General features: G+C 34.9%; 1 protein-coding gene across 1 annotated transcript; it reads left to right on the top strand.

Annotated features, from left to right (window-relative positions):
• LOC138314472 (ADP-ribosylation factor-like protein 5B) lies at positions 1-9,285 on the top strand. Its single transcript, XM_069254830.1, has 6 exons — positions 1-247; positions 4,627-4,687; positions 5,057-5,204; positions 5,765-5,848; positions 6,864-7,015; positions 7,673-9,285. Exons 1-6 carry the CDS (start codon positions 202-204, stop codon positions 7,719-7,721), a joined length of 540 nt encoding a protein of 179 aa, XP_069110931.1. The 5' UTR covers positions 1-201; the 3' UTR covers positions 7,722-9,285.
• The last annotated feature ends 3,916 nt before the right edge of the window (positions 9,286-13,201 follow it).

Raw genomic sequence — 13,201 nt, 5'->3', positions numbered from 1 at the left:
GTTAAAAATATATCCGATGTCTCGTGTCAACAGATGCTCGACTTATAGAACTAGTTTTATATGACAGAAATGATCGATATGTTCGATACATCGATAACTACCCATGTAAAAATGTTTTCATGTCAATTTAAGGACATCATGCTATGAAGAACACATACAAAATACTTCATATTATTTAGTGTTTACATTTCAATTTTGAATATGGGCCTATTGTTCTCGAGATTGTGGAATCTATTCACAAATGAAGGTAAGACTAGCTAAGTTTATTCCTGACCGAAATGTAGACACCATAACGTTAAACTGGTCCCTTCGGTCATACTTAATAACGACAAGAAACGACAGATTAAGAAACGGATTAAATACACAGAAAAGTTAGTAACAGCACAAGATAAGTTGTTGAGTACATAGACACACTCCTCTATTCCTACCAAGTGAAAGTTTTATAAAGATTGTTGTAAAAATGGATTAATTCGAGCCATTTGAGAATATGTTCTGATCTAGGATGTTGGCCAACTCATTATCAGGCACAGCCATATCCCCTGAGGGTACATCGAACACATCATAAGTTTTAGACCGAAAATTTGTATACATTTTAAAAACCTACATAAATAGCTGACAACAACAGGAGGTATGTTATTTGCTATCTCTGTTCAAAATACCATTATAAGATTAATTGGTGTAGAAATTATTGATAGCTATTTGACTATTGCAAGATCAGCAGCTACGGTAAATATTTATGATATCCGTGACAGTCCGAGTGTAATTACCGGCATTATGAAAATGCATGTTGTAAAAATTCCCATCAAAATAGCTCTGCATGCGAAGAAATTAATCTGTATTATTAGAAATCCTAAAGTGTCTTCCCTGCTAGCTATGTCTGGATTGACATTTTCACACAGCCGTTAATCCATTAATTAGCCAAGGGCTTGACACTACACCTGAAGAAACACGAAACCTTCGTTTGGTCCTGTCATGTGTGACACAGGTAAAATTTCAAGAGTCAAGCATATATTCAGGGCTCGACATTAACTTTTTTTTAAGGACTTGCCCTGTCGGGCAGGTGACCACAAAAACCTATAGCTACATATACCTGCCCCACTGGAAATTTGTCTTGCCCAGTAAAATTTAATGAAAAATGATAAAAATTTCTCTATTTATATGATTAACTTATCATTCCTTTTGATTTTCTTAATTGTTATGTTTCCTATGAGCATATTGGAGAATTAATAATACACTGTAGTAAATTAGTAATTATATAAATATAACAAAATGTGTCCTGTTCTGTTAAATTGTTCCTAGCTACCGTGTACTGACCAGTCGGGCAAGTGATAATTATCAGGAACCTTCCAGACCTAGTTACTCCACTGACACTACCAATCTGCTTTGATATATATCTTCATCTTAGTCCACACAGTGTCGGTGATTATTTATGAGATGAACAGGTGTCTTAGCTAACAATATTCTACAAACAAAAACTGTGAAATATATCGTGAAAGATCGATTAAGGATGTACTCCTCTGAGAAGTCAAAATTTTCTTGTATTAAACTTTTTTTCTCATATGAATTTTTGGAAAGAGGAGTTCATACCATGAAAGAAAATGGAAGAAAAAACATATGTCCGTGTGCTCGTTTTTGAGTTATTGTCACTCAAAGATACCAAAATGAGAAAATAGTGGATTTTATTGGAATTTCGCCGTTTTGACCACATACACTAGAATTTAAAGCCATAATTTCCTAATGAGGTGTTTGATATGTATGGATGTTTGTAGAATTTATTTTCCAGTAGTCTTCATTAAAAATATATCAGTTATGATTAATAAGAGTCATATTTTTTCTCAAAATAACAACATATGCTACCCCTACCCCTTAATTTTGAGCTCCAAAATGCACCATTTTCAGCCATTTTTGTCAAATTTAATACTTTATAGAAAAAGTTCTGGTATTAAACTTTTGTCAATAGTTTGCATATCAATAGGGAAAGGGTTGTTCTTTCTAAATCAGGCAGAAAAATGGGGGGTCCGTGTGCTTACTTTTTTGCCCCATTTAAATATATGTTATTTTTCAATATTTTTGACTAAAAAATAAAAGTGCTCAAATTACCATTAAATGTAAAAATAAAGTGACAAAAGTGTATCATTTCACACATTAATGTTCAATGTTTTAATTAACATGAACCCAGTGAAGATTAACAGCAAAAATTAACTCGATACAGCTGAAAATGCTGACGCGGTGATGATTTAAGTAAAAACAATTTAAGTAAAAAATGGGAAAACGATGGCTCTTCTCAAAGCCAAAAAAGACACAATTTCAAAATGGCCGCCAAATGGGCCATTTCTAAAAATCGCTGTGTAAAAAAATCTACTAAAAATAGAAATGTAATTTTTTGACAAAATTTGCTACAGACCACATGCTACAGATATTGATAAATCGTATTTGAAAATCTCATAACGTTTTTGATCTATGTCGAAACGAGACTTTAACGGGACTGAAACCACAGAAGAATACATCCTTAATGAGCAGACTAGCTATAGGTTGTGTATAGCCGGCATGGCGAATAGAACATATAAATGTCTTGATTTTCAGTCAAAAGCTGGTCATGTTAAATAAATCTTGCACATAATATAATGATAAACTTTTGATTTTCACCATTGCCATACCATTGCTTTTGAGCTACCATTTGTTATTAATCTCTATGCCATGTTTTCTGTCAAATTTTATTATGACTGTACATATATATGCCATCAAAGCTCTTGAATTATCACATTGTGTATATATTACATGGGTGTACAAATATCTGTTTGACCATGACTAATTATACCGATAAATCTGTGTAGACAGCTTCATAGCTCAGATTTTGTTGCATGGCCCCATATTTATCTTAATGACTGTGATATCAACTCTACATTAGCCTTAACAGTTATCAATGGCACTAAAATATCCACCTGCCCAGTCGGGCAAGTCACAGACGTAACTGACCTGTCCAACAGAAGGTCTGACCTAGCTGCCCTGGGCAGTCAGGCAATGGTTAATGTCTGGCCCTGATATTTGATAAATATGGTTTCTTTCCTTTTCAAGATGAAAGGGATATATTTCTGTTGAGTATGTTTATTTGGTAATACTTTGAGACAAAAACCAGGCTTCACAGTCTCATGCAATACCACACCCCGGTGACAAATGGCGCCCTTCATTTTTTTTCTTCGTTTCTACTATTAATTTCTATATAATTATAAGATTTGGTATGTAATGTAAACATATGTTTTCGACGGTCATGGGACTTTTTTAGAGACCAGTGGTCCCGTAATAAAAAAGGAACTGTTAGCTCTGAAAAGGACAGGTTGTACGTATACATGCCTTAATTATCCCCTCTTTTTCATAGGGAAATCCACATGCAACAGGCTTACAATCAATAAGATACATTGAAAATGAAATATTTATGAAAATATTATATATCAATGAAAATGACAATACTGCTTTGTACATTCATGATGGTGATTTGTAAGATAGCATTTATGACATCAGTGTAGGTTGCCATTGATGCCCAATTTTGCATATCTTAAGAGAATTCTGTTAGGATCCCACCAGGATCAATTGGAATATTTTCCTGTGATCCTGCCGGGATCCTGATCTTTTCCAAATGGACATGTATGGTCATGACTCATGAGATATGTACCATATATTATAGTCTAGCCAACCCAATATGTGATCCGCTGATGAGGAATGTTAGTTTGCATGGACCAGTTGGTCAAATATTTCCTAATGTTATCTTCTAAGCTCCGATAAAGGCAAAATCTCCTTCTACCATGTTAGAGTTATCCCCCTTCCATATAAAGTTATTTTTCCAAGGCATCCTGCTACTGGTAGTATAACTATTTACTTTTGTGACCCTCCTGTATAAGTAGATGTCGAATATCCCTAGAGTCTTACAAATTTACATACATGTACTTATCTAATTGTATTAGAATTGTACCTGCTGCCCCTTTTTCATGATCGTAAAAGGCGACTAAATTTAGGATCCTCAAGCTCTCTTTTCTCTTCTTCCTAACTGACGTTATGTTTCCTAATGCCTCCCTTGGCACGGCGTCACTTTTGGCCTTGAGTTGAGCGTTCGCCCTATGAGGAAGGCTCTGGATTAATATTCTGTCCCCTGACCGAGACACATCAAAGTCTATAATAGTGGTAGTTTCTGCTCCTACTTAGCACTCAGTAAACAGGAAGTGGGACAACTGGTTCGCCCCTTGTTAGTATAATGTGACCGGGTGGGGTATGTTGCTTGCAGGTGTCTTCGGCGGCATGCTTCAGTGATATACCACTATAAAAAGGGCAACAGTTAACATTCCACTATACAAGACTTGAGATACAACATGAACATACCGCAGTCTCCCAAAACATGCACCTTGCACAACATACACGTAACACACCACATACATGGGAGGCCGTCCCTACATGACCATAGCTGTTAATAGGACATTAAGATAAACAAACAAACAAACAAACAAACACACAATATTGTGTATGATATCATACATCAGACTGGTGTTCATGTGGTCATATACTTTGGCATGTAATTATCACCAAAGAAATAGTTATCTATAATGGCTACTTTTAAATGTTTTATTTCATTTTCAGAGCACAAAGTAATCATTGTGGGCCTGGATAATGCTGGGAAGACAACTATTTTATATCAGTTGTAAGTGTAGTCAATATAGTGTCAAACATGCTTGAATCAACTTCTAAAACATTTGGAGGAGGAGTGTAATCCAACACTTGGATGCATATCACTATAATTTTAAAGGAAATACACATTTACCCTGAAAAGAGTGTTTTACCAAACATCAGTTGATTGTCATATGGTAACTAAAAGGCCCTTGGATTGAGTTTAAGTGTATAAATGAATAAGCAGGGCTCGCAGTGTCGGTTGCCATAGGCGCCAATGACGACTTTGAAATGCATATTGCAATTTAAAAAGTAACACTGGCGAAAGCAGAATTTTTCAGGAATCTAATATTATTGTTATTATTAATTAGTGATAATGAAATCCTTGTATTTATTAAAACAGTTTAATGAACGAGGTGGTTCACACATCGCCCACCATTGGTAGTAATGTGGAGGAGGTGGTATGGAAGAACATCCACTTCCTCATGTGGGATATAGGAGGACAGGAAACACTGCGGTCGTCATGGAATACTTATTATACCAACGCACAGGTAAGTCAAGAGAGAGCAGTATTTTAATGCCACATTTTTAGCCCACAATCTGTGAATTCAAATGATGGAATCAGTCCATGGTCTATGGCACATCTCACCTTCCCTTTGTCTATCCTGTAAAAAATGTTTTTATTGCTTTAGCTTTGATGGGATCTTTCAAGTTCAAGTGCAAGTTCCCCTTGATGCCTATAGTAATACACACATTGTTTTGATTTTTGTGACCAATCAGACAACAAGATAGCCAATGAGCAGCCGTCTTGGATTTCAACAATTTAAGCTCGTTATCATAATTTCACAGAAAGCACTTACAGGATTTAACTTGATTTTATTGGCCCCCAAATCCATGAACTTTTCAACTAAGTGGAAAGTAATTATGCTATTGTATTTTATTTAGTACATTCCAGATGTATCTATGATGGTATTTTACTATAAGATATGCCATGGTAAATATATCCAAAACATACATGTATTGCCATTTTTTACCTACTTTTGTTAGGGTTTTCTGCAAGAAACAATAGAGAGCAAATAATAATTATAAAAATGTATTTTTTGTTGAGCAGTTTGTGATATTGGTGATCGATAGCACAGACAGAGAGAGATTGTCAATTACAAAAGAAGAACTCTACAAAATGCTCAATCATGATGTAAGTTAATCAAACTTCTCAATTACAAAAGAAGAACTCTACAAAATGCTCAATCATGACGTAAGTTAATCATGGTTGTCAATTACAAAAGAAGAACTCTACAGAATGCTCAGTCATGACATAAGTTAATCATACTTGTCAATTACAAAAGAAGAACATTACAAAATGCTCAATCATGGCGTAAGTTAATCATACTTGTCAATTACAAAAGAAGTACTCTACAAAATGCTCAATCATGACGTGACCAATGTTATAAAAAGTTGAATAACATCATGCAAGTCAGTCAAATTCTTAAAATTTTAATTTTTGCCAATGTAACAGCTTTTTAACAACTGTACGGGGCGTTTTTCTTAAAAGTTAAACATTATTTTGGAGACTCTGAATATCCGTTGGTCTATAATACACTTAAGATACATATGGAGTTAAATAGATCTGGAATTTTACATGAAATAGGACTGGGTTTTTTTGGCCCATAACGTCCCTTGTCCTTTTACTCTCTAGTGTCTTTGTCCCTAGTTTATTATGAAATTCAGGATGAGGAGCTGACATTGTTAATGCTGCACACCCCGTAATTATTATTTGAATGGAAAATAGAAAAAAAAACTTCTTCAGAATTGATGTCACTATTTTTTAATTTTATCAGGGTATGAAAAAAAAATTGTTTGCAAACTGTGTGAATCCGCGTAGCGGATTCTGATAAAATTAAAAAAATTGTGACATCAATACTTAAATTAATTTTATACTCTAATTGATAAAATGAAGTATGTTTAAATGTAACGTTATAATGGTTTTTCAAGGGATTCTTTTTTCCGAATCAATACGCAACGTCAATGTCTCTATTGTGACGTCAAGATAATGTCGGAGTTTCGCCCCATTCTTGGAATGTTTTTAATAGTGGTATACAAAAAAATATTGGCCAATCAGAAGCCAGATTTGGTATGAAAACAAAGAAAAATTAATTGTATAAGATTGCTTTCCGTCACTATTATTAATGAGTGCTGTTTTATTCACTAAGGATCTCAAGAAAGCAGCAGTGCTTGTGTTTGCAAACAAACAAGATATCAAGGGTTCAATGTCTGCTGCAGAGATATCTCAACATCTTAATCTGACATCTGTGAAAGACCATGCTTGGCATATACAAGCCTGTTGTGCTCTAACAGGAGAAGGGTGAGTAGCTCTCACTGTGGTGAATGTTGCTAAATGTTGTGAGACTCTCCCCTAGTGGAGTCGAGAGGTTAAATGTCCATTAAAGGATTATAATGCAATCAGAAATTTAATATAGACAGGCAGCCATTTTGGATTTCAATAATTACAGTTTGTTACCAGTTTTTTTCAAAAATTATTCAAAGGTACTGGAAGGATATCAAATTTCATATGTAGCCCTCCCTTGAGCCTAGTTGTGCATATAAGGCAAGTGAATGTCTCTCACACTGAGGAGAGATGAGTGTCTCTTACTAATGAGAGTGAATGTCTCCCACATTGAGGAGAAATGAGTGTCTCTTACTAAGGAGAGTGATTGTCTCTCACACTGAGGAAGGATGAGTGTCTCTTACGAAGGAGAGTGAATGTCTCTTGGTTTTCATAAATATCTTTCAGTGGAGATAATGTATGTCAATTAGTTGAAATGAGAGTCTTTCATGGGAAAGATAGAATAAATCTCCGTTAAAGGAAGAGGTGTGTCACTTACTGGAAAGTGGGAATGTCTCTTATGAAAGAGGAATGAGTGTCTTTTAAAGATAACAAGCTAATACGGGTAACTTTATTTTACAGGGTAGATTTAGAGTTCCTCATTTAGCCTCTAAAACATTTGCTATTTTCTTTCAGACTTTACCAAGGCTTAGAATGGTTGTCAAGTAATTTGAAACGAAGATGATGAATACCTCATTCTAATTAAATGAAGTGACAGCAGTATTTAAGGGGGTGCCCTTGAGAAATTAAGGTGAATGACTTCTAGCTGACAGCAGTTTCTGGTGTATACCACTGGAGTTTCACCTGTACTCTAGATATCGACATGTTTCAAATGGATCCAAGCTGGTCGTCTAAACCACCAATACACCGAATCCAGAATGTCATCTTAGTGTTTCACACTGTCCGTCCGTATGGGGATTTGACCACTCATCAAACAGAAAAAAAGTTTTCAACATTGCACATTGTGGAAACAAATATGCAGCAAAGAGTGAAGAGAAAGTGTTGAGACACAAATTATGTGTTACATGTATTGCCACATGTAATAGTGAAAACTGATTTATAATACCCCACATCATCTTGTTTATCTGAACAGTGTGAAAATTGTACTGAATTACTGTGATCTACTGTATACTTTTTCATTTTTCCTGTTCTAAAGAACCCATGATTTGCATGCAAACTTTGTAAAACATCATTGAACATATCATTTCTACTCAAATATTTAATTTACAATGAAAAATTCAATTTTTACCCTCTTTTTGACCTCTGAAGTTACCATGAGTAAAAAAAAAACTGGATGTTTAGATTAATATACAATATGTAGCTGACCCTTAGTTATCTTCATCCAAAATGTATTGCTTATCAATGAGTGGCCTTAAAGGGCCCAAAGTGATGCCTTTTCTTTTAATTATGTATTTGCATATTACAGAGTTATCTGCCCTTGCAGTTAGGTATTCATTGTGACGTCATGTGTTTGAGAGCGTAATATCGTACTTTTCGCAGAAATTGACGTGAATTGCTCTCCCAAAATAATGATATAACAAGATGTACCTACCCGCAAGGGAGCTAACTCTGTAATATGCAAAGACGGAATAGATAAATTTTGATGAGACTCCAACAGGGAAGGTTTAACTGAGCATGTTTTTGCTACCATTGCCAATAGCTACTTGGGAATACATTTCACTAAGGAGTATGTGAATAAATGTTGACTTTTTTATGATGTTATATTCAATCAACAAAATATCATACAATTTTGAATTTGTTTCTATTTAATGTTGTTTTCAAGAATTTGAATGATGCCTCCAGATTCAGTACTTACAGTACTCCAATTGTTATTCTGTGCTTACTATACCATATTTGCCGTTATAAGTGTTGGAGCGCTTAAAAATGTAACAAAAATGGGGGCATTTATAAGGGAACCAATATGTCAGTTGTACACAAAAACACTCGGAAACAAAGTCAGCTATATATTTTTTTCTGTATTCGAGGCACATTAATCTTAGTCACAGTAAACATGCACATGCTTTCTTTTGTTTGTGATATATTAATACATTGTAAGTCATGTGTGAAAGATGTGAATGACTCGGAAGTAATATGAGTTAGAATGTCTATGTTATAATTCATGACTTTAAGCATTATACACTTGTAAAACCTTCTCCAGGGGGGTGCTTACCTGGTATATGGGAAAGAGTGCTAATTATGGCAAATATTGTACATGCTATAAACTGCCTCTAACAAAGCTTTCACAGATATCCTAAAGCTTTCACAGATATCCTAACTCAATGACAACATGGCTACATGGTTGTTTTCTAGTCCTTACACAGTCAGGTAAAGAAAAGTGATACATTACAGACTAAATGATATCTGTCACATTATTGATTATTACAAACAAATGTCACAATTAACTTGCTAAATTGTCTTTTTTTTTTTTTAAGCTCACCTGGCTAATGTTATGATGTGGATCCATCGTCTGTCAGCATTTTACTTAAATAAATACTAGTCATATAGTTGTGAATGGATTTTAACCAAATTGGGTGAAAAACATTCTTGGAGGAAATGGAATAGAGTTTTATAAACCTTGGCTCTGACCAAAAGGGGCAGGAGGGGTGGGGCCCAAAAGGGGGGATAGAGGTTATACCTTTATTACGCATTGATATGGTGAAAATATGACATAGTTTTTGAAATTAGGTTATGAATTTCCATTTGTTATATTCTGATCACATCAATGTTAGCAATTAAGATCAACAAATTAAAAAAAAATATAGTTCAGATCGGTCAAAATCTGGCCAAACAGAAAAATGACCTCCTTGTTACACTCTTCATAACCTGACAATATGACCCCTATGTATCTGTAAACATAACATTATACTTAGCGGCCACTGCCACCCGAGGGTACAAATTGTATAATAATAATATAAAAATAGCATAAATACAGCGTATTGGATTGACCCCCAGGGAAGGAGGGGCAGCGCCCATTGAAGATTAGTCCTTTGAATTGGGGGCTCAAATAAAAAAATTGACATCCTTAGAGAAAAGGGGAGCAATTGTATCTCAAAGTTTGGTCTGAAAATGTTTTGCTATCATAGTTAGATGAACAGCATTCTTTTAGGAAAAATAAAGCAAAAATCTTCATTTTCTTTAAACTTTAAGGGTTTTCCATAATCATTACAATATCCAGGTGAGCCGAGTGATGCATTTGTTCATCATACACTACCCTCCATAAGTTCTGTTACATATGTTAAAATTTTCTGAGAATTTTATCTCTGAGAAAACTATCGAAAAATAGATTAACGAGTTAGAGAAGATCAATAATTTGATAAATAATATATACTTATGCCTGTATTGACAAGATTTACATATTTCTATATTTTATGTATATTTGTAAATATTCATGTGTTACACAATTTGTGGAGGGCAGTGTATGTGCTATGTTATTTAAGTACTTTTTATCCTTTATAATTTTCCAGTCATTGAGCTATGTATGTGTTGCAGCATAGTTGCGTTGCAGCATAGTTGCTATTTTTAGTCCACCATCAAAGATGATGGGTCTTTCAAATCAACTTTCCTGATCAGCGGTCCGTGGTACGTCCCTCCCTTTAGTTCTAAACATATTATGCTATCACTATTTATCAGAAAGTTCTAAGGAATATATCTCTAAGTAGGTCTTGGATTTTGACAATCAAAACTTATTGTAAGAGATATCTTTAAAATTTCAAATATAGGTTCCTTTTGGCCCCTAGTTGTGTATATCACACTTATAATTAAGGACTGATCAGATACCAAGATGGCGGAATGGCAGCCATCTTGGATTTTGACAATTGGAGTTTGTTATAGCTATTTCTCCAAAAGTACTGAAAAGATCTCTTTCCATTATCGTATGTAGGTTCCCCCAGGGCCCTTATTGTGCATAGTGTATTATAGTGTATTATAAGATTGATCGCATATGTTTCTCTTTGTGCCTAGTTTTGCATATTGATTTTGGGACAGATTGGAAGACAAGATGGCTGATACCCAGCAATCTTGTATTTGGACAATTAATTGGGGAAAGATAGGAAAAGCAGAGAATAGCACCCTTTCTCCTTTGACCAACATAGATAATTCAATGGTAAACATTAAGTCCCTCTTGGATCTATTGTTTCTTTTTTCTATTTAAATCACACGACCGCCAAACTACTAAACTTAATACGAGTTAGAACATTTGTTCAGGTCATTGAGTTGTCATACTTTGAATTAGTTTGAATTAGAAACTTCTCTGGTGAGGTTTTTGTCTTGTTTAAACGTTTACCAGAATTTTTATTTTAAATTTTCAAATATACATGTCTCTATTAGTACATGTTGTCATATAAATATGTATCAAAAATCATGTGTATTGTTTGTATATTTTTTTAACTAATTATTAATTGTTTGATTTTCATGTCTTTTTCTTTCCGATAGGTCGACCACTGCATCAACCATCCACAAATCCAACATGTCATACGTACATGCTGAACAAAATTGATTGTAATGATCAGAAGGTTGTTTATAAGTAAAAGAACAACTTAATTTTCAAATATAATAAATAATTATTTTTCATTACAAAACATAAAAGTGTCCACAAGGGCAGATAACTCTGTAATATGCAAATACAGAATGTCATTTGCTGTACCATCAAAATGAATGTGTTAATATTTTGCATAAATGATTGATATATATGATTTGAGATTTTCCATGACACATGATTGAAGTTTCAAGCAATCTGGACATTTCCAGGGCTAGGATCATTTTTCACTGCAGGTACCAGTAGAAATGTTTTCATTTGCAGGTTAACAAATAATCCTCTAAGGAGTATTTTTAGGTCATCTGACCCGAAGGGTCAGGATGACCTATAGTCGTCATGTTTCGTCCGTCGTCGTGCGCCGTCCGCCGTCCGCCGTGCGTTAACTTTTCACATTTTGAACTTCTTCTCAAGTTTGACCAGTGGGATTGAGCTGAAACTTACCTGAAATGATCCTGAGATGGTCCCGACAAAGTGTTGTTATTTTTCGGGTTGATCCGAAATCCAAGATGGCCGCCTCAGCCGCCATCTTGAAAACACATTTTGAACTTCTTCTCAAGTTCTACCGGTGCGATTTGGCTGAAACTTGCATGAAATGATCCTGACATGGTCCCGACAAAGTGTTGTTATTTTTCGGGTCGATCCGAAATCCAAGATGGCCGTCACAGCCGCCATCTTGAAAACACATTTTGAACTTCTTCTCAAGTTCTACCGAAGGGATTTGGCTGAAACTTGCATGAAATGATCCTGACATGGTCTCGACAAAGTATTGTTACATCTGTGGTTGATCCCAAATCGAAGATGACTACCATGACACTATATCTAATTAATTTCCTATATGTTAAAGGCCCACTACCTTTCCGGAGCAAAATTTAAAGGTTTCTTAAAAACATTAATAACAAAAGAAAATATAAATCGATGGCTTAAGATGAGGTTACAACACGAAACATATGCAAGATTTCCTGTCTAATGTACGATAAGAGTGGAGATTCATTTCGCTGTTTTGCCGTCTAGCGCATTGATAGTCAACTACCGCACGGCATTTAGGACGACGGCGGGAAACATAAAACGACCCGCGTTATGAAAATTAACATTTTATTTATTCTAATTAAACAGTTCTGAAGGTGATGATAAGTGTGCTAGTAAACGTATAGTTAATAAATCCTGCGACTCTACAAAATTATTGATCTCGTTTTACATTCCTATTTCAAAAATTAAAAGTCGTTTCGGAAAGGTAGTGGCCCTTTAAGGCCCTTGGGCCTCTTGTTTGAAATAAAATTTGTTGAAAGATATTGAAAACGATCCTGACATGATCCTGACAAAGTGACACCATATATAATTAATTTTACTATTGTCAAGGTAGTCAGATGACCGTTAAGGCCCTTTGGGCCTCTTGTTGTTTATCTACTAATTATTAAGTTGTTTATAGAGATTTGGTCATATTTAACAAGGTTAAGCATAGATAATATGTGATAGAATTACCTTGGGTGCTGTCTGATCCGCTTGTATCGCCTGGTGTATATCCTGTTTTATCATTGGATAAGTGCTACCTTTAAAATTTGTGAATGACCATTTCTTCCTGGATCTGGACATGGCATGAATATGTTGATGTTCACTGGTGTCGAAGGTACCAG

Source organism: Argopecten irradians, chromosome 2, assembly GCF_041381155.1.
Source record: "Argopecten irradians isolate NY chromosome 2, Ai_NY, whole genome shotgun sequence".
Taxonomy (NCBI): domain Eukaryota; kingdom Metazoa; phylum Mollusca; class Bivalvia; order Pectinida; family Pectinidae; genus Argopecten; species Argopecten irradians.
The sequence above is the reverse complement of the archived record's forward strand: the minus strand, read 5'-3'. Positions and strand labels throughout refer to the sequence as shown.

Coding starts and splice junctions, on each gene's coding strand:
- LOC138314472 (XM_069254830.1), top strand. CDS start 202: ATGGGCCTATTGTTCTCGAGATTGTGGAATCTATTCACAAATGAAG. Junction 5,205..5,764: donor CTTATTATACCAACGCACAG/GTAAGTCAAGAG, acceptor TTTGTTGAGCAG/TTTGTGATATTGGTGATCGA. Junction 7,016..7,672: donor TGTGCTCTAACAGGAGAAGG/GTGAGTAGCTCT, acceptor ATTTTCTTTCAG/ACTTTACCAAGGCTTAGAAT.